At 50.1% G+C, this 25,243-nt stretch overlaps 1 protein-coding gene across 3 annotated transcripts in view; it reads right to left on the reverse strand.

Moving 5' to 3' along the window:
* The window catches only part of SIL1 (SIL1 nucleotide exchange factor), a 93,565-nt gene that overhangs the window by 58,353 nt on the left and 9,969 nt on the right, over nt 1–25,243 (reverse strand). For all 3 annotated transcript variants that reach the window (XM_066328875.1, XM_066328873.1, XM_066328874.1), the window contains 2 exons: nt 13,369–13,483; nt 11,014–11,149 (listed from right to left, as the gene is read on the reverse strand). In XM_066328875.1, coding sequence (XP_066184972.1) covers nt 11,014–11,149; nt 13,369–13,473 — 241 coding nt within the window. In that variant the 5' untranslated portion in view covers nt 13,474–13,483. The remainder of the gene's footprint in view (nt 1–11,013; nt 11,150–13,368; nt 13,484–25,243) is intronic.

A 25,243-nucleotide genomic window follows, 5' to 3' on the forward strand; every position in this document is an offset into this window, starting at 1 on the left:
CCATGGCATCCCTCCTCACCCAGCTCCTTCCCTGTTCCCCGTGGAACTGTGGTGATTTTGGCAGGTCCTCAGTCCCTCGGTGTTCTCATCAACCACCACATCACACCCGGGGTCCATCCACGCAGCCAAGCACTGCCTGGGGTGCCTCAGCACACCCCAGAAAAGCTGGATTTGCACCAAGGAAACGGGTGCAGAAAGCAGCTGGGGTGTCCCCACGCCTCCCTTGTAAAACACAGCAGGTCAGAGCAAGTGCTGGAGATAATGAACACAATTTACTGATTCCAGCACAGGAGGCTGCAGGCATGGCTGCAACTAAGTCTTAATAAATTCTGAAGAGTGACACCATAAAATGGCATTATGGAATGCTGTATTTATTGTCTCCCCATGCTTCCGTCTCCAAGGTGCCACCTTACAGTTAATAACAGTTTTCTCCCCAGCTGCCAGTGTTGCAAATGCTGACAAGCTAATGGCCGGGCCAGCCCTCCCCCAGACACACACATCTCCACCCAGCACACAGCTTTGGTGGCAGGAACAGGCACAAATGATTAAACCAGTGCTACCGGGGGCTGCCCAGCCTGTCCCCTCCGTGCTGGCTCCACAGGGCTCCCTGCCATGCAGCAGGACAGGAGTTTTGTCCCTGGAAGTGATGCAGAGGAAGAGCAGCTGCTGTAGGATGGTACCTGCATGCCCAGTGACCTGCTGGGACAGGAGCATCCCTGCCCTGCCCTCCTGGGAACACCACAGCCAGCAGAACAGCCCCACCAGAAACTACTGCTTGCTGCCACAGCCAGCTCTGGGCAAGGCATCAGCACATCCTTGTGGAGAGCCCAGAGAACCAGAGATCCTCATGGAGAACCAGAGATCCTCATGGAGAATCAAGAGATCCTCACTGAGGACCATGGAGAACCAGAGATCCTCATGGAGAACCAGAGGCCCTCAAGGAGGACCAGAGGACCCCTGGTTCCTGGTGCCAGAACTGCAGGAAACCTCCCCATTCAGCAGTCCCAGCTCTGCTACCACTGCAATGTGCACTTCCACGGTTCTATATTTAGCTTTTGGACCATGGATACAGTTTTCTGGAGCATGGTCTCCACCGAGCTTCTTGCTCTCCCTGGTGATGCAGTGTTCTGAGCCTCCAAGAAAACCACCTTTGAGCTTCAGGCAGCGCCTTGGGTGTCAGTGGAGACTTGACAGGTATAAAGGTGCCGTGGTTCCATCCCTGCATCACCCGAAACTTCCTGGGGTCTGGCCCAGACTATCAGACCCCTTTGAGTTTCCTCAGGACTCAGCCCGATGGGGACTTGAATGGAGAGACAGACAACTTCGATCCAGTTGTCCAGAAAGTTACTTTAATAATACAAAAGTAACAAACAATGAGGTGTCCACTGTATTGGGCTGAACCAAATCAAGGCAGTACAAGGGGCAAAAGGCACGAGGCCAAAGGCAGTGTCCAGGGGCAGACAGGGGTATTTATGCACCTTGCTGTGGGTGGGGAGTTAAGGTGTGGTCTGAGGGAAGGGTCCAGTGGGGGACAACGATTAAGAATGTTAAAATTCTTGCACCAAAAATCAACCTATGATAACACAGAGAAGCGAGAACTTTCCAGTAACAATTTGCATGGAGAGCATGTCAGCCTTTTGCTTGTGGCACTAAGAATGGGGTTTCCCAAGGCTTTTTCCCAGGCTTCTCTTCTTCCCTGGGGAGAACTGCTCTCTACAATCACCTGCACTGCAGAAGGCACAAAAGAAATCATGTGAACCATCCTTAGTCCTCTTCAGAACAAAAAAAGGCAACAAAACCCCCGAAACTGAGATCTATCAGTTTGTCAAGTATAGCAAACAGTACCAATGGGCAGTGCAGGTGTGACTGACCTGAGAACACTCACAGTGGATGGAGGAGATGTGTACATCTTCTCACGCAGTGTTCACACCTCTGACCACAGCCTGGGCTGGAGGAGCCTCCATCTCTCTGCTCTCCTGCCAGCTGACAGCTCTCCTCAGCAGCCTTGCTCTGCTCCTCCTCCAGGACAAGTCCTTTCCCCTTCAGAAAGTAATCCAAAGCTTTAGAGAGCATCTCAAGAGATCAGTGTGTGAAAAGATGATGGAACAGGAGTCAAGTGAAAAGCCTCTTGACTTCTCTTCCAGCAAAGGCTCTGCCCTCCTGGAGCACCTTCCCTGCAGCCTCTGGCTCCTGGCTCCAGCCCTCTGGACCCACAACTCCCCAGCAGCTCAGACATTTTCTGCTGCCTCTTTCCAAAGACCTTTCTGTGCTTGCCCCACTCAGACTGCAGCTGATACTAGTGGGGGAGCAGTCAGCACCCACCACCGGGGCTTGCAGCCCTCTGTGAAGCCTCCTTCAGAAGATCTTCTGTCTTAAAAATGGCACTGCCAGACAGTCCTGATGGCTGAGGCTGGAAACACCTCTGGGATCAACCCCTGCTCATGCAGTGTCACCTCCAGCCCTAGACCTGTGTTCAGGAGGGTCTGGGATGTCCCAGGACTACCCTACCTCCCTTCTGGAGCTGGCCTGCTCCAGTCACCCTGCAATAACCAGATTTTTCTATGTTTAAACAGTGTTTTCTGTATGTTTTGTCACGGAGGTGTCTTGGAATGGCAGCACAGCCAACAGGACAGCAGCCACTCCTCCAGCTTTCCCTCAGACAGTCTATAAATACTTTCCCTCCACCTGTAAAACCCTTCACCATGTGCCACCTCCTTACAGCTCCAGTTAATCCAGATACAGCCAGGGATAACAAATTTTTGTGTATTATCTGGTGAAGAACAGGGAGATAACTGTAATTAGTAGCACCCTGGTTAGCAGGTGAAACGACACTGGAATTTATGAAGATCAGGTGGGCTTTGTTTCAGATAAGAAAAGCAGCAGATTCTATCAAAATGTAAATGCAGCTTAAAATCCAGCCTCAGTGATCACTTAGAGGTGCTTTTAGAAATGCCACCAGCCCAAGATGCAGAGGTTTCACTTGGGCTGAATGACACATCCTAAAAATAAAACCTGGTCTGGGGCTAACATGTAAATTGTTGATTAGATCTATTTATTCACACCCTGCAGTGATGGGAGAGACTTGCAGCTCCGTGTTTCCTCCTCTGGCTTTGCAGGATCACAGGCACATTCCTGTTATTGCCGCCTGCAAGGACTCTGCAGCCCTGGGAGCTCTCCAGCAGCACAACAGCAGCAATTCCAAGTGACAGCCTGCATACATTAATTCTGTATTCAGATTACATCCTGTTGCAAGTGAATGACCCAAGCAAAACTTCCTGCAGTCCTAAGGAGCAGGCAAAAAAATCAAGAGAGAGGAAGAGGAATCTCTGGCATGAAGAAAGATCTTTTGAATCAGAAATGTTGTCCCTCATTAGAATTTCCAACACCACCGCCCTTACTCCTTCCAAAATGTAAACACATAATAAAAAATTAAACGTGAATCTACCATGGAAGAGTTCTTTCAATAAATGGGTATCAGTTCTACAAAACATCAGGACAAACCCAAGGAGATTACATTTCTTTCCCCAGCTTTTGCTGGTAAAGCAGGGCTGGAAAAACAGCCATATTTATTTTTTAACTCGGAAGCTTCCTCAGGATGCCAAAGGAAGCAGCTTCAGGAAAGCAAAGCCATTTATCTCAGCGTGCATTAAGCAAGAACAAATGCAAAACCAGCTTCTAGACCTCAAGGAACATAAAATAGCTTTTTAATTTATGTCCCAAATTCCCTGCAGATTCTGAAATGAACAGAGGGCAAGGTTCAGAGAAAATGCCTCACTCACTCAAGACAGATGGATGGGTATTCTGAATTTCCCTCAGAGGAGCAAGGTGCTTTTACATCAGAATGGAGCAGGCAGAGCACATGGCTCTGGAAGGACCTGTGGAAAAAGCAGACCTGTTGCTTGAATGACCCTATAAATAAATGTATGGAAAATTGAATAACTTAGGAAAGGAAAAGGGAAGAAAAAAAAAAAAAAAGCTGGAGTATCATCTGAGCAAGAGCACAATTTGAAGGCAAGAACTGTGAAGGAGCAAGTGAAATATTCCTCACAGGAGCCAACTGACTGTGCTGACTGCCTGAAAACCCTCTGACCTTGTCCTTGCCCACCCAGCATCAGTTCTGTGGAAGTTTCAGTAAGTCAGGCTTCAGCCCATGTGGGAAACCACAGGGAGGAAGGGCCTGAGCAAGACCATGGAAAATACTCCCTAATTATGGAAAAACATAATGCTGCAAAACTGTGGTTTAGGGATGTACATGGTCCAGACTGAACAGATAAGAAAAAACAGGAATTAGCCCCTAGAGCCAAGTTCTTTTGTGACAACTGCCACACACATCCCAGGGCCCAAATCCAGCAGCTCCTGGAGCATATGGCCACGTGGATCCTGCAAAAAGGGCTCAGGAATTGTCATCCTGGCCACAGGCTCAGGGGCTTCTGCTCCAGCAAACCTTCAGTCAGGACAGGGTCTAAATACAGAGGCAGCAATGCCAAAGGGATGGATGAGAAAAAGGAGCTGGAGAGATGGTGCATTCCCCTCAGGGCTGGGGCTGCCTCCATCACCACCAGGAAATGACAGCAAATACAGGAGAGTGGGCTGAAAACACAGTGTCTGCAAGATATCTCCAGCTCAGGGTTAAATTTATGAAATGACAGAATAAAACTGATAAACTTAGGGGAAAAAGAAATATTCTCTGCAGGAATGCCTGACCCCCTGAGCTGCCAGCCTCTCCCAGAGCGTGTGGTCAATCCCATCCTGCAGCAAACACTGCAGTGACTGCAATGCCTGGCCCACACAAGAGCACACATCTGAAGCCTGAGGGAGTTGCTGTGATTATGTTTGATCAAACCTTCAGAACTGTTTCAGTGACCCTGCAAGCCAAGTCCCACGTTTTGAAACCACATTCCCACAGTACTCAAAGCAAATGTTGGAGCCGGGGGCCTGGTGGGGCTTGCTGGCTTTGGAAGGAGGAGGGGTGATAGCCAAACTGGAAATTCAAGATAACCCAGGCTGGAAGCACTGCCAGAACATTTTAGAGGAGGGAAAACATTTTTCTTCCAAAGCACTGTTACAAGCTTGAAATAAATGTGCAGACTGTTAGATAAAGACAGAGATAAAAATAGGCCTGTTATTAAATACCTCTTCTTTAATGAGGTTCATCCTTCTAAACAGCCCCGCGAAGGTTATTAGAGTTATTGCAGAAAATACAGCCTGCTTGCACATAAAAACCAGAGCGAGATATTCCTCATCACCCAGCACACATTTAAGCACCTCTCAGCAGCTCACACGCTCACAGCATCCCCGGCTTGGCAGGGAGGAGATAAAAGAAAGGAATGAGAGATGTCTTCTCTGGGAAGCAGTCTCTCTTCTTTCAAAGCACTTTTCCCCCACCAAACAATGTAAATTTAACCACGGGAATGATTCCCACTGCTGATGTCTACTGTTACTACACCACCAGCAGCCTGAGCATCTTTAAAGCAAAGTTTGAAATTATTCTGAAAGCTGCAGCTTAACCTCCTCCTGTTGCACTAAAACCACTGCTTGACTCTCAGCACCTCATCCCCTGCTTTACAGCCACTCCACATCACCTGGAATAGCCTGCAGGGCTCAGAATTCCACAGACTTGGCTTGGCTCCTGAAAACACAGCACTGCACCCTTGTTTTGGCAGTGCCCCACAGCCTGGCCCATGGCTGCGTTTTAGAGAAGCTGCAAACTTTTATTCTGGCTACTCAGAAGCACAGTTAGTTTTTGGCAGAAGGAGCATCACTGCAAAAGACTTTTGTAACCAGTTTGTTTAGTGAAACCAGTACCATCATGGCCACTGAGGGACAGGACTGACCTGACACACCAAAAACCCCAAGCCTCCTTTGCTGCTGAACTCGAGCAATCCAAGCAGCACATGTAGGGCTTTTCCTCACCACACCAGTGCAGCCAGGACACTGCCACTTCTGGAAATAACAGGAGAGAAGTTTTACCTGCATTTGAGGGGTAAAAACTGGCTCCCAATTCATTACAGAGATGCTGAAATCAAGCTGCAGTGAGGGACATTTGTGCTGTGTCTCCCTGTCCAGAGCTGGCATCCTTCCAACATTCCCTGCTGGAACAGGGGGCTGGGAAGCACCTGTCTGCTCACCATCCCAGCATCTCTGGACCCCAACCCTGTCCTTTCACCACCAGCAGCAACACCACTATCCCTCTTACCCAGACCAGGACGAGGGCATGGAGGACGTGCTTGGTGTGCCACATCTGCCTGGCACTGCCCCACACCCAAGGCAGGAGCACCTGCAGTTCCTGGCACTTCTGCCAAGGACTTGGGATGAGCCAGTGCTGGGGACACTGCACCCTGTGACGTGAAGGTGAGATGCAAAGGAGAGCCCACGAGGGCAGGAAGCTGAGAGAGGAGCCCATGAAGGCAGCTGGCAATAAAAAGGACAGGCACAAGGCACATTTAGGAGATGAAAAGCCTCCTATGCAAGACGTCAGATTGAAAACAAGCAGAGGGAGAGCTACCAAGGACCATAACTCAGCTTCCAAGCACTGAACATTTGCTCTCAAGTCAGCCTGGCCTTTCCTACCTGCTGGAATCATCCTCCAGCTCTCCTGGCTCTGGCCAGACAAGATCATAACAACTCCAGAGTTGAGATTTCTCCCCTCTGCACATCACTAACAAGTCATTTTATAAGGAAACCCGGGAAGAAGTGTTTCATCTAGTATAGATGAGGTTTTTAAAATTCCATTTGCCTTCCCTCTGTATGCAAATTTGTGCTGATCTGATGAGGCTTCTATTTCCTGGATTAGACATGTCAAACTTTAGAAAAAGGAGCATACCCTGCTTGTTTCACTCTGTATTTCACAGCCCTCGCTTGACCATGCTGCCATAAATATTTCAGAGACCCTGCCCACCACTGTCTGAGTTAGGTCCAGGTCAGTGAGAAGCCAATGGTTTGGACAGTGATTAATTCAGCAAAGGAATTAGTAAGAGCTGCTGCAGCTCAGGACATCAGGACATCCCAGAGAGCAGCAGGAGCAAGGTACCCACAGACAAGGTGTAGGGGGACCTCAGCAGCCACCATGTCACCATCACAGGCTGTGGGACAGGCCTGGCACAGGACCCCTGAGCCAAAGGCATCCCTCCTGCCTCCCTCCTCCCCCAGCTTTAAGAACCTCTTCTCAGCTCACAGCAATGTTGGCTCATCTGGCCACCAAAATGAGCTGAAGACAGACTGGCAATGGAACTGAACCAAGTTATTCGCCATCCTCAGTCCTGTTCGTTCCATAGCAAGTCCTTCCAAGCAGCCTCTGAAAACACCTCCCAAACGTGGCTGCCTTGAGAGCTGTGTTTCCACAGGTGTAAAACCTTGTTTGAGCAGCAAATGAGACAGGAGAAGACCCGTGACAAGTAGGAGCAGCGAAGATAGCCTGAGGATCCTTGGGAGCTGAAGCCATGGATATTTAAATGCCAAGCAATGTATCACTGGCTCCCTGCTGAACATAAGATGGTTTCATCTTTGCAGAAGCAGCACCAACAGCATGTTCACATCAGCTTCACTCTGGCAGCCTGATCAGCAGCAGCAGCTCTGGCTCCTTGGTTTTTAACTGTGATATAATCGGGCACTTCAGAAAATTACTCTGGGCAGCACAAACACTGGGGAGTCACTGCAGGTTCAGCTCTGCAAGGCAGAGCTTTAACCACAGCTGAAGGTGCAGGCCAGCCAAGCTCCCTGCCCTGCCCTGAGACATCCATCCAAACCCCAGAGAGATCCACGCTGTGCAGTCACAGTGCCAGGCTCTGCTCCAGCCCTCCCGTTCGCAGGGAGCTGCTCTGCAGCCTCACTCTCCCCTGCTGCCTGTCTGCAGAGCAATCTGTAAATATTTTGATATTTTGGGCAGAGGAGGTTCTCACTTGTCCATCTGGATTGGAAACTGGACTCATTAACTCCCAACTGTCAGCTGGAAAACCTGCCAAAGGGTTTCTGCCACATCAGGGAGCAGCAAAGTGCTGCTGCCACGGGGATGGGCAGAGCAGAGGCCCTGTGCAGCCCCAGCTCTCCACTCATCACTGCTGGGGGTGTGATTAATCCCCTTTTCCTTTCCCAATTAAACTCCTGCCCTCTTATATCCTTTTTCTGAATCTTCAGGAAAGTCTTTCCAGAGGAGCCACTGCTAGGTGGAAAATTTCCCACTCTAATGCTGGGTGGAAAATCTCCTGCTCAGTGATACAACTAAATGGTCAGAGCAATCCAATTTCCAATCATCATCAGAAATGCTAAACAAAATATTGGGAAATTTGGTGCCCAAATAACAAAAGCAAAAAGAGGTTCCAGCTCCTAAGGGTACTATCATCCAAAGAAAGTGTATCCTGAAAGGAAAAAAACAGCAGAGGAAGCACAACTTCAAACAAACCCTGTGTGTGCAGTGGAACAGTTACCTGTCCATGAGGAGCCTGAGCAGGGTGTGAACCTTCATCCAGAGGACACTGCATTCCCACTCACTAAACCCCAAAACCCCTGCAGGTTCCTCTGGGCTCCACCACAGACAGGAGAAGCCCCACAGATGATACCAACAAGTCCAATAGCAGAGGTGCTGGAAGCCTTTCGGAGGCACACATCTCCCTTCAGTTGAGCCCTGCACCTGGTGCATTATTTAGTGCCAAGTGAGAAAGAAGCAATGCCTAACGAAGTGTTAAAGGGCTTGGGGAAGTTTCACCAACCTTCCCAGAGCCGTCAGCTCTGGCTGCCTGGCAGAAGAGACAACTGGTCTTGCTTCCAGATTACAGGCGGCACAGCTCTTAGGGCAACTGTCTCTCTGTGTTTGCATCCAGCTACCTCCAGCAGCTTGAAGTGTGCTCAAAGTGCAAGGAAGCACTTGATCAAAATCCAGCTCACACCGTAGACAGCGAGGAACAAGTGCCCAAAGCGCTACAGATACAATAACAATTGAATTTGGGGGGGGGATTTGACAGGTTACGGGTTGATGACACTGCTGCAGTCTCAGTGGAAACGTGGATTGATGCAATTAGCAACAGGGAACTAGAAACTCAGAGGAAAACTGGGAATACATCTATAAAAGATGAGCTGCTGCACCATTGTAGAGAAGCACAAAAATCCTGCGTGAGCTCAGAACAGGAACAAGTTGAAACAGGAGTGAGATGGGGAAAATGCAGCTCCAAGCTCCCTCCCAGTGTTCAGAACTGTAGATCCAGATTTTAAATTAAAACATTTGCTTCCCCCAGAGAGGCTGGCCCAGTTTGCTGCAGGAACACAATGGGAGAGGGAGTGGAGGTGCCCTGGAGAGATGGGCAGCAGAAGGCAAACTCCTGAGCCCAGCCCAGCTCTGCTGGGCTGCCACTGAGTGCAGCCACATGGAAAACATGGCAAGATGCAGAACCAGAGGATCAGACACACTGCTGAGGTGCGTGGCTCTGCTGCAGGATCAAAAGCTGCATCCTTGGGCAGCCACAGCAGCAGCTTCCCCTGTGCCAGGAGCTCCCTGCCCAGCACAGAGCTGTGCTCACACTGGGAAAGCCTTAGGGCCAGAGGCTACAGGAACGGGCTGATGCTGGCAGCAGGGTCCCCAGCCTTGGCTAACAGCTGCTGAAGGAGTGAGTGCCAATCCTCACAGAGATTCCACTCCAGAGGAACCCCCAGGAGACAGAACCCCAGGCTGGCAGCAGGAGACCAAGGCAAGCTCCTCTTTGTGCCATGTCCCCAGTGCTGAGATCTGTAGCAGTCAGAACATGAGGCAGGACACCATTTAAGTCTTTAGAAGAGTAACCAAAATTACTCTCCTCTGTGAATACTGACAAGCTCCCCACTTCCACAAGCCCTTCACTGCATGTGCCCAACATGGAATAACTACAAAAATGAAGCAGAATAAGGCACCAGAGCGGTGGAGAAGGTGCTTGTGAACAAACCCTGCAATGAGGTTTCTAATGATTGCAAGTATGTACATGTTCTGCTCCAACAAAGCTGGTGGGGATCTGCCAGGCTGAATAATGAGCAGGGACACCACACGCCTTCCATACATAATGGTACAGAAATGGAATATAAGTATATACTGCAGCTTTGTGGAATGCAGGGGCTTTTGTAGCCATTTGTGTTATACGAAGATTTACATTTGGAAAAGTCATTCTGCTATATCTGGCAGAAATTTCAAGACAAATGGAACCCATACTTATTCATTCAATGATAATACGGAGCACAGGATAAAGCTCTTAAATTCAGAGCACTTTATAAAAATTAATTACTACTTAGTTCACCCTTGTGAGGTGGGAAGGTATTACACCTGCATATACATGAGGACACCAAAGCACAAGTGGATTAAACAGCTCATTCAGGACCCCAGAGACAGGCTAATTGCTGAAATGTGTATGCACACGTGCATCTGTGTGTGTTTGAATGGGTTTGGCCCCTCCAGAGCCTTCCCAGCACACCGAGGCCAAGCTGCTCTGCTGGGCTTCTCTCACCACAGAGTCCCAGGCACATCTAATGAAAGACACCAACCCAAAGAAAGGGAAGAGATTTTTGTGGTTTGCATGGATGGGAATAAAAGCTAGCTTTCAAACGGCCGAGGAACAGAAAACCCATTGTTAAAAAGCTGTGCAGTGCTCCAGTGACAGCTCCTAATCAGCTTGCCACTGAGCAGCTCCACACTGGAGCACAGCAGACCTGGGAATCCATGTGCCAACAAACGTTATAAAACCTGGCCCTTGACAAATGAAGAGAGAACGGGCTGTGGAGCCAGTGACAGAGACAGCCCCCCACCCACAAGGGGGCTGGCAGCCCACTCCTCCTGCTCCAGTGACCTGAAAGTCCTGGAGCAACCGCTCCCCTCGTTGGATGCTTTGCCCACAGCCTCCAGTCCCTGCACTGGGTCATCGAGTCCTTCTCTTGATGTGAACACCAGCAAAAGCACACATTGTCATGGGAACAAACAGGTATTGGAGTGTCTGCAGGGCTGCTGTCAGTGCTGGCAGGTGGGCTTCCACAGGGATGCTATAATTAGCCAGGATCAGTTACCTGGACGAAGCGTTTGCCACTGATCCGTGGGGTAAAACACTTCCAGGTCTTCAGGATCGGCGTCATCCTCTGTCACTGGCTCCTTCCCACTGTCATCTTTTATGTCGCTCTCTTCTATTTTTGTAAGGGCAAACTCCTTTTGGAGAGAAGAGATTCAGCTCATTAGCAATTGCATCTGGGTAATTTAGTGCTGGCTGAGAATACAAAATTTTTTCCCTCGCCAGCAGATTTTTTTTTTTTTGACATCCGAGATTCTTTCCACATGGTTAAATTTAGATTTAAAGTATATTAAAGGTTAAACATGCATAACTAGCATGACATTTGTGCTGAACAAAGCAATGCAGCTTATTTCCTATTCCAGAGCAGGTTGCAGGTTTCAAACCAGCTCTCACAGAGCCTCACCTGTATTTCAGTCAGAGGCAGGAGCCCTGGCTATTATTAGGGTTGTGTAACGTTGTAAGACCCCATTTTCCCTTGCCTAAAAATATGTCAAACTTTTAACTTTTTCAGCTGAAATTTTCCACACGAGTGGAATGCCTCAAGGCTTGTTGGTTGGTTTGGGTTGTTTCTTTTTTTTTTTTTTTTTTTTGGTCGTGGTGGTTTTTTTGGGTTTTTTTTTTTTTTTTTTTTTTTTTTCCTTAAATGCACTTATTTCAGGCTTGGAGATTTCAGCTAAAATAGTTCAGCTATTTCCAAAATAGGACACGGGAAAAAACACACCGAGTTGCCCACATAATACAAATGTGAGGATCATCTTGTCCACCTGCTCCCAGTGTTCTCCAAGTCTTTTAAAACAATGAGGCAGGGATTTAATCACCACCTCCATGGCAAGTGCAGCACGAGGCTGGCAGAGGTGTGGGACAGCAGCCAGCACGAGTGGTTCAACGTCACACCAAGGGAAGAACAGGGGAGAACAGCAGGGGAAAAACTCCTTGCTGTGAGGGAAACCTTGCTGTTCAATGGAAAGCCTCCCTAGGGAGCTGGTGGGAGTCACATAAAACTCTGCAGAGTGCACAGTAATGACCTGTACTCTCACACCAGGCACTGACTCCTGGGTCTGGGCTGTTCTGGTTCCAACAGGAACAGATGAACTGGTCCAGACTCGTCATCCCCACAACTCAGTGTCTGCTGGAGGTTACATTTTCAGCTTCTGAGATCACCAATTCAGTCACTGCTGAAGAATTTGAGATAACCACCCTACAGGGAATGATTAGTCCTAATTGTTGGCAGTTAGAATAGAGTTACAGCTCACTTCATGAAGTGTTTGGATATTAATCCCTAGGATTAATGTTTTCACAGGGGAAAATGTAAGTAAATTCAGGGGTTAACTGGAAATTCTGGGACACATTCTGCCTTCAGTTCTTCCACTCTTTGGGAAAAAAAAAATGCATGCACATTTTCTGTCAGAATTTGGATGCTCTGCATATAAATATCTGTTTCCAGCCTAGAAGAGTCTTTCTGAGCAACAGAAATGTCAACCTGAGCAAAACATGCTCAGTAGCAACGACAGCGTGGATGTGGCACTTGAGGACATGGGTTGGTGGTGGCCTGGCAGTGCTGGGTTAAAAGCTGTACTCAATGATCATAAAGGTCTCTCCCAACCTAAACAATTCCACCATTCCATGATTGTGGTAACACACAAAGGTGGCTGACAAACCTGTAGAATGTTTTTATTTCAGCTGTGGAAAGGGACTGTAATTTCAGAAACGCATGAGAAACCAGATCTTAACTCCTGCTCTTGCTGAGTGCATCAGGGGCTTGGAATTGTTCAAATTATAACAAATGGTTAAAGCTCAGGAACAATCACAGCCATAAAAGCCCAGGTTGTGCAGATGAAAATCAATGTTAGCATTTTCCGAGCCAAGACTCAACAGGACTAAAAAGGAGTGAGTGGGACCATTATTATTTAGCTGATTTCCACAGCTCTGTGATTATCCAAGACGGAGTTAGTGATACAGGCTATTGTAAATTTACTACCCAGCCCCCCAGTGCTGGATCTGCTCAAACACATAATGGAGACAGCTGATGTTTACCGGCTCTGCCCAGGAAAAGCGCCGGGGTTTAAATGCTCAGTAAGGAGAAAAGGATGTGACTTGGTTCATTTAAGTGTTGCTGTCACTGCCTGGCCACAGTTGCTTTGCAATACCCCATTTTCATTAGCATTTTCAGCAAAAATGGGCAGCACCACACACCACATTCTTCATTTACATAGAAATCAGCAAAACCCTTTTTGGTTTGTTTTCCTAATTCAAGCAGGAGAAAGAGGTTTCCTGAAGAACAAGGGGCATTTCCTTAAAGGCAAAAAGCATCCATGTTTTATCAGTCTGGAATCCAACTGGAGCAGCCAAAACTTACGGGCACTGTGTCACTCAGGCTGGAGCAGGAGAAGAGCACAGAACCCAGCAGCAGCAGCAGGCTGACTCTGGCACAGGTGGAGAGGAGCCCAGCCCAGCGAGACATTGCCACCAGCCTGAAATGCAAAGCAAAACAAACCCAACTGTATTTTTTTTTCCATTTTCACAGGTTTCAGGACTCTTTACACAACACTTTGCAACGCAGCATGGGATCGGGGTGTGACATGGCAGGAAGCACAACACCTCGAGGTGTGAGCACACCGGGCTCGTGGGGGGCAGCTGGGCTCACTGCTAATGGGGTTTGTGACAGGTAATGCCAAGCACCTTATACTGACCCCACAGGGGATAATATCTATCCTGGAAAACATGAGAAGACCTGCAAGACTTGTTTAAAATCACTCTGTCAGCGCCATGGATGACAACTAGAGGGAAAAATAAAAAGCAGTGCAATCCTCTGAAGGAAGGCTTTTTATGCCCGTGCCTCATTTTAAGCACAGAAGTAGCTGTGTTAACTCAAATTAAACAAAACGACCAGCTGCCCAAGGATCAGGGGTTTATCTAATCCATATGCAGGTTTTTCTTGAGGAAAACAACATTTTGCAGAGGTCATCGAGGTTTACTTGGTGGTTCCTGCAACACAAGGCTCTCCCTGCTGCTCACAGCAGCGGCTCAGCCGAGCCGTGGGGCCAGGAGCTGGCTCACGGGGGCCCAGGGAGCAGAGCCATGGCACAGAGCCACCCTGACCGACCACAGAGCTCCTGCTGGGCAAAACAGGGGGGAAATGGAGGGTTCTGCTGTGCTGGGTGCCAGTCCCCGGGCACAGGGCTGGTGTGCCCACCCTGCGTGTGTTCACGCACACGTGTGCCCCCGCTGCCTCGCCACACGAGGCTCGGGATCCACCTCCAGCCTTCAGCTCGCTGCTGGGGTAGGGAGTGCAGCAGCCTGCCAGCACACAGGCTGCACAAGTATTTCCTTTGATTGGCTCTAAATTTACACGCTGCTAAATTAAACTAAATGAGGTCTTTTGAAAGAAGATGGGACTGATTAGTTCCGTTCAAACACTCCTTCATTACTCATCCCTCCATCAAGTCTGCTCCTACTCCTATACAGGTTTTAAAGAATTTCCTCCCCTACACGCAGTCCGAAATATCTTGCCATGCTGTCCATCAGGATGGCACATCAGATAGCAGAGTTTTCCCTCCTTGAAGCAACCACTTTGTGTCCCACAAAGCAGAAAACCTGCTCACAGCAGCACCCAACACCAGCTCCTGCCACCACAGAGCCTCTGCCCCCAGAGACATGGAGGGAAGCTTCCTCTCCTTCCATCCTTTCCCTGGTGCCTTGTCTCTCCACTCTATTTTGTTACTTCATCCTCTCCCTGCTTGGTTTTTGCCCAAAAAAGAAAAAACAACCCACCACATCCCACTGGTCAGTGGTGGACAGGAGAGGGACAGAGCAGGGAGCAGGGTCACAATATATCTGATGTACTTCTGCATCTTCCAAAAACTCCTGAGCCAGAGAGTTCCTGAACAGCAGCCTCTACCTCTGAGCCACCTCTGCCACATCAACTGGATTTTTCTCATGGATTGGTTTTGGAACAGATCTGGATTTCTGACACCCGCAGCATCTCTGAGCAATGAGTTGCCCTGCTTAACTCAAACAGTGCAGGAAAGCATCACCTCCCATTTCCTCCTTCAGTGTCTCCTCTTTCCTAAAGGGTCAAAGAACCACCTCAAGGACCCATAAGCCAGCCCTTATTAAACCAGAGCTGGAGTAGATGAAAAGCTTCCTATTTTCATAAGCCAGCCTGTGGCCAGAGCCTCCATCTCTCTCCTGGGACATGGCCAAGCAAAACAGGTAACAACCAACACCCAGGCTCCTGAGCTGGCACACCCAGGGCACAATGCACAGACTCAAACTCCCTCTGCTCCCAGAAGATCTTGATCTTTGTGCCCATACAGACACTGCCACAGTCATGACCTCAGTCCAAGATGACCACAACACACAATTAATCCCCTCTCATCTCAGAACAAACTGCTGCATTTTACACAGGGAACACGTTTTTGGGTTTGGTTGAGGTTTTTTTCAGTTATAAAACAAGCAGCAAAACTAGAATAATGAAAAATAGATGTATCCCTCAAACTTTATCTGCAAGCCTGGAAATAAAAAGGAAAAAAAAAAAAAAAAGAAAAAAAGAAATTCAACAAAGCAGTGGCTGAAAGCAAACGCACACTCCCAATAAAAATAGAGCTCACGTGTACCGAGGAGGCTGGTAGCAAATGACAGCACAGCCTCTTTCAAGCCTCCAGCCTCCTGCCTGCCTGGCAGATGACATCTGCACAACAATTAGCACTTTGCTTCGGTCCCAGGTAGGCAGGAGGAGCCAACATGTGCAACACGGGGCTCTGGAGCTCCTGGAGAGCAGCCTGCACAGGCTGACATCTCATTGCAGACAGACACACGCAGAGGGCACGAGAGGATTTCCGCACAGAACGTTCTGCGGACACAGTGGATTTTCAGAAACAACCCTTGCAGCCTGCAAAGCAGAAAGGGTGGTCACGGTGACCCCACCTGCACAAGGAATGTTTGCTTGGATTTGAGGGCATCTTTGAGGACCCAGCAGCACCCACGCACAGCAGCCAGGCAGCAGCAAAACCAGACTAGGAAGGCCACCAATTCCCCTTGTGCAGAGTGGAGGGGCTGATTTTTTTCTTAATAATCCTTTTTTTGTCAAACAAAATCAGATACCAGGGAAAGAGCTAAGGGTCAGACTCTGAGAAGTCTCCACTGCTGGCAGTAATCCTCCTGTCAGAGGAGGAGATGTTGCTGGCTGGGAGGTTCTGCTCCACAGCTCCAGAAATCCCTGTCTGCGCCAGCAGCGGCAGAAACAGCCCGGAGTTGTGCTCCCCATTAGCAGGGACATTTCCACTGGTTGCAGAGCTGTGTCAGGGAGCTGCACAGCCCCGGGAAGGCAGCTCCTGCAGTCACAGGTGACAGCTCAAAGGCAGCCAGCGAAAGAAGCACATTTCATTAATGCCTCCTGTTGCTGGCAGTGCTCTGTGCTTTCATGTCCCGGCACAGAGCCCACGCTGCCTGTCCTGTGCCACTCCAACCAGTCCGCCTCGAGCCTCATCTGAATTCTGATCTGCTGCTCCAGGAGAGCTCACAGATATCCCAGAGCTCCTCAGCCCTGTCGTCAGCCTCTGGCTTTGCAGCCAGCTGGAAGCAGAATGACTGAATCATTGAGGTTGGAAGAAACTTCCAAGACCATGGAGTCCCAGCTGTGCCCCATCCCCACCTTGTCCCCAGCCCAGAGCACTGAGTGCCACCTCCAGGTATTCCTTAGACACCTCCAGGGATGGGCACTCCAAACCTCCCTGGGCAGCCCTTGACTACCCTTTCCATGGAGAAATTCCTGCTGATGTCCAACTTGATCCTTCCTTGGCGCAGCTTGTAGGCCATTCCCTCTTGTCTTTTTCCTTGTTCCCTTGGAGCAGAGCCTGACTCCAACCTGGCTCCACTGTCCTGGAGAAGGTCCCCCCTGAGCCTCCCTTTCTGCAGGCTGAGCCCCTTTCCCAGCTGCTCCTCACAGCACTGACTCTCCAGCTCCATTCCTTCCCTGGACACACTCCACAGCCCTTTGCTGGCCATGAGAGCTCAGAACTGGACACAAGATTAGAAGTCCCTCAGCAGTGCCAGCTCAGGGAACGGGCACTGTCCTGGTCCTGCTGCCACGCCAGTGTTGATTCAAAAATAGCAATTATCTCTAAAAATAAACAGTAACAATAAGCTAATCCTTGTTGTCATCTAGGGATGAGCAGGAGGGACCATGAGGGAGCAGGATCGGTACTGCAGTGCAAAACTGCCTGCAGATGAACTGACTCAGGCCAGGTTTCCATCCAGCCATCCCTCACTGACCTGGCTGTGGGAGCGCCAGCAGCACGTCGTGTGCCTCCCTGCACAAACCACTGACAGCGGTACCTCCATGAGTGCAGGGCAGAGATGGGAAACCTCGAGGAACATGGCCCAAGCTGACCCATGGCACAAAGACCCGCCGGCACTCACAGCCTCTGCGGCTGAAGGAGAAGTTTCCTGGGCAACAGCAGCTCAGGGAGTGATCTCCAGCCAGCAAGGGGCTGTGGGACTGGAGAGGCTCTCAGGACACAGAGTGCAATCACAGCGAGCAGAGATCCCCTTCACACACAATGTCCTTTTAATGGGTGACATCCACGGCCGAGGCCAGCGTGACAGGCCAAGTGAAGTGCAGTGCCATGGAGAAAGAGAAGGAAATTCAGCTGACCTGACCTGCAATTTTCCTCCTCTGAGGGAGAGGGCCCCGAAGTCTGTGAGGAGCACTCATATTTGCTGGTATGCTACAGACACCTTAGGAGCACCTTGTGGCCAGCTGTGCCTCCTGCTCAATGACTGTACAGCTACACCAACAGGAGAAAGAGGTTTGGAGCTGAAATTCAGCCTGTGCTTAGGACAGGGAACAGCTGATGGCCAAAGAGAGGATTATTGGGAAGCCACAGACTAATGCCCCTCCCCAGTCACTAGCTGAGTCTGCACAGTCCTGTGCTTTCAAGCAGGACATCCTGCACATACCACCACCTGTGGACAATGCCTGGGGTGATCCCAGCAGCTCTGCTCCTCCAGGTATGTGTCCTCAGGAAAGCACCCCCGTGGCTCCAGTGGCTATTCCCAGTCCCACACAGGAGCCCACTACAGTGAGAGCCCCCAGCCCTGCCAGAGGGTCCCACCTGGGCACGAAGCCCCAGACAGGAGCAGCAGTTTGCCAGCACTCTCACACCTCCAGGATCTCACTGCAGAGGGTGTAGCTGCCATACAGACTATTCCATCGATGTTGCTTATGAAATTGCTTTAGAAAAACATTTATTCTTCTTGCTTGCTTCTCATCATTTACTCCTACTAGGACTCTGCTGTGGTGTGTTAAAAACACTCCCACACAAAGGGAAAAGTTGTGGGAACACCTTCTTGCTGCCTACGGAGAACCCACATATGAAGGAAGCCACGCTTTGAGGTTGGCAGGAACAAACTGGGCTGGCTGGACCCGGCTGAGCACAAAGGGCAGGTCCTGCTCCCACCTGCAGCAGACACCCCACTCAAAACTGGAACCAGCCCACAGGAGGGAATTGTGACATGGGCACAGGGTGGGAGGGGAAGGATAACCGTGGCACAAACATGTGTTTACAGAGCTTGGCATCTACTGAGTACTCGTGCAACCTTTGTAACCACTGCTAACAAATAATAACAGTAAATATTAATAACCCCTCCAGGCTACCTGTGCAGCCATCAGCTCACATCAGCCCCTGGAGCAGCAGCTTGGCCATGACACCACACAACACAGCTCTGAGAGCATTGCCAGGTGCCTGGAGCAGCACAGGGATGGATCCAGCAGGAGACAGCCCAGCAGTGCCCAGGCACGGCGGGAGCAGCTCTTGGCACCAGCAGCTTCACCAGCACTGCCACAGCTCCCCCAAGAGCAGAGGAGGGGGCTGCTGTGCATCACTTGGATAAAGCCAGAATGGCCCCTTCCACCCGGCCACAGCAACCCTGACCCCGCTGTTTATACAACTCACACAGTTTAACACTAAGCATCATTTAGTCTGTCTTTTAAATTGACTTAATTAATTCATTCAGCAAGCTGCATTCACACAAAACGCTGCTCTCCAGAGGGCAGGAGCACAGCTTTGTGCTTCGGTGGTTTGAGGCCTGAGCCAGGCTGTCCTTGCCCTCCCCACAGCTCATTAGTGCTGGTGGCACAAGGGGCCACGCTCATTAGTGCTGGTGGCACAAGGGGCCACGCTCTGCCGTGGCTCAGCACGACCCCAATTCCACCAGCATCCCTCAGACCCTCCACAGCAGAGAGAGACTGCTGAGTCCAGGATGGGGGATCTTCTCTGCCAGCGCGGAGCGTGCAGAAGCGGAGCGTGCCTCAGAGATCAGAGGCTGAATTTATCATTTATTATTTATAAGCAGTGCATCTATCTGAATTTCTGGCAGCTGCTCTCGCAGGGCTCTGCACACCACATGACACTCTCGCTTCTCAGAGCTCTGGGGTTGGCAGGGACCTTTGAGCCCACACCAGAGCGCTGGTGCTGATTGGCACCAATTTAGGATTTTAGGACTTGCCCGGAGATGAGAGATGCACAGGGACCTTCAGGACAAACATCTTCCTGAAAGCTGTCACGCTGCCTGACCTCAGCCACCTCAGCTTTCCCCTTCCTCCTCACCTCCCCACCAGCCCAAACCCCAGCTGAAAACACCTCTCCTCCTGCTCATACCTATTCCCTTCTCCCACTCCTTGCTGCAATTTCCCATGCACAGCACATACAATAAGTGATGTTTTCTGCCCCCACTTAGATCTATCCTTTCCATCAGCTCCTATTTGCAAGGTGACACCTTGCCTCACACTGTCCCAGGAGTCTGCCAGCATTCAGCGTGTTTTTATCCCTTCTGCTCTGCCAAGCTTGGAGAATCTAACAGAAAAGAAAGCACAAGCTGCACTAACAAGGTCCCAGAGAACCCTGATGTCCCACTGCAGCTGGGCCCACGAATTGCCAAAGATTTAACTGGCTTATTCGCAGCCTCTCTGGAAATAGCTTTTTGTATTTTCCAAGTTCCTGCTGTTCACCCATGGCTCTCACAGGCAATAACAACCTCCTTCCCCTGTCAGATGCCGGCTTCCCTATAAAGAAACTCAATTAAGAGGTTAAGAAACTATGCAGAATTCCTGCTCAGTGTTACGGAAATCCAGCAGTGACGGATCCAGCACACAACTCCCACAGCAGCACCCGCACCATGCTGCCTGCCCAGTACAACCATCCCTCCCCACAGCTGTATCTCAGCCTGTCCCAGCCAGGAGCCTCCCTGCCACTCTCAGCTCAGCCTGGAGGCTTCCCATGGGGACTGCCAAGCCAAGGAGCCCCTTGCCACTGCCTGCAGAGCACCTGGCACAGAGGTGCCCCAAAGTGGGCACGCAAAGGACTGTTCCAGCTGCCCTATCGATCCACCTGGAACCGTGAGCTGTGAGCTTTATGAAAAATGCATTTTCTCACCTCTCCACAGAGTGCCAGGTGGTGGTGACAGCTCTGACTCCTGTGACAACCAGGGGAATAGGGAGCAGCAGGATGGCACACGGGCAGCAAATGTGGGGCTCACACTCTGGGTGCTCTGGATATGTGGCCAGGAATGACATGGCTTAGCAGCCAGTGGACTGATTGCATGGGATGCCTGGCTGCATGTCCTGCCCTGGCTCGGCTCCCACATGCTTCTAGTTTTGTGGCAAGCCCCCAGCTGAAAAGGTAGAGGCCACTGAGATCCACCTCGTGGGTCAGACCCACTCAGGAGCTGCCAGACTGGCACCAAAACCTCAAATAAAGCCCTAACAAGCCAATCTCAAACCCTCCCCTGAAGGGGAATAAGGACCTCTCCGGGGAGGAACACAACCTGCTGCCACACAGGTTGCCTCAGAACCAGTCCTGGCTTTGTCCCCAGTGCATCAATCCAGACACATCAATCCCCACACTGGGGCTCAGCTGCTCCATTCCCAACACAGACACCGTGGTTACAACCAAGGCTGCTTCCATTGAGATCAGCAGCAATGTCTTCCTGTGCTTGCATGAAAGGCTTGATGCAAGTTTGCTTTTTTCCCTCCCTGCAGTGGTCCTTTCAAAGTGGTTGCAGAGAATGCCTTTGTTAAGCAATTAAATAAGCCCTGGGACAAGGAATGAGCACGAAGAGAGAGCTGAGAGACTACCAATCCCATCATCCAGAAGTGACTCTTGTGGTGGTTGCCATTCCTTTCTCTATCCAGGCATTTCCCACCAAGACTGAAAAGTAACTCTGCTCCCCAACCATCAGAATTTCCCCAGGACAAAGCCAAAGCCAAACAGCCAGCCACTGCAGGCAGCATTCCTTCAGCAGGGTTTTTCCTAAAGAAATTTAAATTACAACAAGCCCCAAGGGCTGCAAATACAGAAGCAAATGCACAGACACAGAAAGCTGAAAGAGAACATAATTCCTTCCCTCTCCTGTTCTTCTTCTGCCACCCCTACTATGTGGGAATGGCTTGTTGCCTTTTAGGGCTATTTTAGATGTTACCTGCAGCAACGTATGGAGAAAACAGTTGAAATGTGATGGTGCAGCATTCTTTTTAATTAAACTGTCCCTTGGGCACATCAGAATGGCTCCAGTCAAGCCCAGGACACCGCAGGTCTGCCTCCTCAGGGGTGAGATGCTGGCCCCACTCCCCCAGCAGAGCAGAAGGTCTCCCTCTGCTCTGGAGGTCTGTTATCAGATGGCCGAGATCTTCTGCAGGGTTTGTGTCCTTCCTGCTGCCATCCTGGCTTTTTGCCTCATCAGCCCCTGCTAAGCAGAGCTTTGATCCCCCAAGCGACTCCTGGTTCAGGGACCTTCTTTCCTTCTGCCCAAACACGAAGGACATGGAGCTGGTGCTCCCCAGCACCTCAGCTTCAGAGGGGGAGGCTTTGATGTGGCCCTGAGTGCCTGGATCTGAGACTCCTCTGGTCTCTTCAAACAGCAGCAGAGCCACAGCTTGTGATCCGTGAAGCATTTTCCTTGGGGAATGGAAGTCACGCCAGCGTTCATCTCCACCTTGTCATGGCAGAACAAGCTGCATCGGTGCTTCAAAGAGCTCCTCAGCCTTAAATCCTTATAAAACGTTGACTAAGTGGAGGACCTGTCTCTGAACGTCTCAGGAATCCCAGCAGAGGTTATGAAACAGCTTTCCTGTGAATGCCTGCGCCGCCGCGGGACCCCGCGTGTGCCACTGGCAGCCACCACGGCGGGCTCCTCTCCCAGGAACACTGCTGCCCTGTGGATATCTGAACTGACAGGTCAGGGAGAGAGAATTAAAGAGGTAGCAAAGCTCCCAGTCCACAGGTCCCTCCTGGGCTCCATGACCAGGCTCCCTGCTCCTCACAGCTGTGTTGCCCCTCGGCCACAGCACTCCCAAACCTGAACTGAGCAAGGAGGAGAACAGAGATGTGGCTAGAACTGAGTGGGTTTCCTCCACAATTTTCTCTTCCAAGGGACAATTACTCTGTAACCTCAGTACCTTTCAGTCAATGCACTGTTTCTCATCTGGAGCTCAGAACAACAGCAGAAGATCCAGACACTCAAAAGGAAAATCCTTTTGGTGAGACACCCTATAAAGAACCATTCCATGGACTGGCATATCACAATAGTTGAGCAACACTGGTCCACAGAGGGTTCTTCCTTTGACAGTCCTGGCTGTCACTGCACCTGCTGGCTCTGCCAGCACCCAAGCAGCAGCCAAAGGACACAGGGACTTTGACTCTCCACGTCTTGCTGTTCGCTGTGATTGGCAAAGCCAAGAGCTCAAAATCTGCTGGCAGAGTGAGCAGCAGGCTGCTCCCACACACCCCCTCAGCTCCGATCAAAGATGCACCTGCAGCACCTTCCTCTCTGCTCTGAGACACCAGAACATCCTGAACAGCTGCCTGTGCATGTCAGTGGTGCCACAGCAGGTGGGGACATGGCACATCCACCACAGGTCTGCAAGACCACGTCTGTGCACGTCTGAGCTTCTGCCACAATGACCACAGGCCTCAGCTGTCCCCTCCTGCACACAGGTTTTATCCCCAGCTATTCTGCAGAGCTCCTCCATCAGCTGCCATCTAAATGAAGCTGCTCTGTGAATCCAGGCTGTTTCAGTGACAGCCTCCACAGTGACTTCCAATGACCACACACGTCACATGTCAAGACAAGTTTTGGCACTGACCCCAATGAGGGAGTGAGAAATCTCCACGCACCCAGAGGCAGGCAGGGGCAGTTCCTCACATGTCAAAGGGAGCAGCAGTGGGAACAAGCTGCATGTTTTCCAAGGCAAGGACCCTGTCATTTATGGAACAAACGGTACATTTATTGTGCTATTCAGGAAGAAATAATAATTACAGTGGCCTCCAGTCTCCAGCTCTTTTAAGTCTGTACTTAAAGAAAGAGCAAAAAAAGACCAAAGCAAACAAGGCTTCCACAAAACCCTCTGAACCAGCTTTTAGCTGCTGGACAAAAGCGTGGCAGCAGGAACTGCTCTGCATTGTCCCGTCTTGTCTCTGTTTCGTAACAGCCCCGGCACTCCAGGCAAAGCACAGCAGGAGCAAAGCCCTGCTCGGGTGCTGGAGCTGCCCTGGATCCAGCTCCTGCCTCGCCACCATGCTCCAGGTGTGCTCCAGGTGTGCCCAGGTGTTCCTGGGATGTGCTGCCTGCTGGGCTTGTTCATCCCAGGACAAGGAGCAGAGAGCCAGCCCGGGTACCTGTGATGCCATGAGGACTTTTTTTTGCCTTTTCTTTTACGTACCTTTTATGTATTCTCAGTGCCCTTAACACGCATACTTGTAATTCCTTAAGTTTGATAACTCAGCATAAACCCAGCATTCTGTTAGGTCAGAAAACCAAACATCCTAAAGCTCTATGCTATCTTGAGAAACCAAGGTCCCCTCTAAAATACAACCTGTAAACTAAAATTAAGCCCATCTAGAGAGGAACATTTCAAAATAGGAAGATATCATGCTATTCATTCAAGCCTCTCATTGAGGCATCTTTGTTAAATATGCCAATTTGCAAGGTCTATAAAATTGTGTATGTGATCTACCACATGTGTACATGTCGGTGCATTCCACCTTGGCAAAGTGTTGCACCATAAAGATCCTTATTAAATATTGAGATAAAACCCTTTATCCCTTAACCATGTCTGGCTCTTTTATTTTAAGAGCAAGGAAAAGGCATCACCTGGTGAGCTCTGTGTGCCCAAGGGTACAACAGCAGCACCCAGGGCTCCATCCCTGGCTCCAGGATGAGCTCCCAGGAACACGTTCCCAGCACACATAACTCTCTGTCTAATCAGCCACTGAGCCCTGTTGGGACAGAGATTTACAGAGAGGATTTTTTTCTCTTGGAAGCAATAATAGACGGACAGCAGGAAAGGGAAGAAATTAATGAACAAGTAATCATTCCCAAAGTTGCAAATAGGAGCAATTCCTCACTCTGAGACAACTCTGGAAAACAAGATTAAAATGCTTAGGGGACATATTCTGAAAACTGCAGGTAATAGAACAGATAAAATGTATTTACACTATCTCACAGGGGACAGGTACTTTTTATTCTGCTGAGGAATGTAATATTCTACTCCTCATTGCAGAGCTAAAAGGGTGTCCTAAAAAAAGGAACTTAACAAAGCGTTTTTAATGGCAACTGGGTCTGGTTCCAGAACACAGGTTCTCCTCTACCCCACAGCCAACACACCACGGGAACCACAACAAGCACCCGCAGACACACCCAGCACACAAACATCATCAATAATCCATGCCAACAGCATCATTATCCACCAGCAGAAGGGAGGCTGGGACGGCAGGGGGGTCACAGCAACACTCCCTGCACTGATGTTTCCTGAGAGGAGGAGGCAGGCCTGCCTTCCTCCACTTCCCAGCGCGGGCAGAGCACGGCTGCCAGCGAACAGACTGCGCCTCAAGTAGCCGCCAGCAGAAACAATTTGTCATGTGTCAGATCAAATAAACTCTTATGAGGCCACTGTGCTCCCTGAAGCAGACGGCTGCCAAACTCCAAAGGAGAAATCCAAGAAAGCGAGCTGGCCGGTGTCAGCCCCAAGTGCTTGTGGAGCCCAGCACACTTCTTGTAGTGAGACATCAGCTCCCGTGCAGCACCCCCACACCAGGCTGCCACCAGCAGCTCCCATCAGGAACGAGGATTTGGTGTTTAAATTATCACTCTGCATAGTCCTGAAACTCCGCATTCCTCATCCAGCGGCACAGGACCTTGCTCATCCCAGGGAGGCCTGAGGAAGGCTGGTATCT

The sequence above is a fragment of the Sylvia atricapilla genome, chromosome 14 (assembly GCF_009819655.1).
Source record: "Sylvia atricapilla isolate bSylAtr1 chromosome 14, bSylAtr1.pri, whole genome shotgun sequence".
Taxonomy (NCBI): Eukaryota; Metazoa; Chordata; class Aves; order Passeriformes; family Sylviidae; genus Sylvia; species Sylvia atricapilla.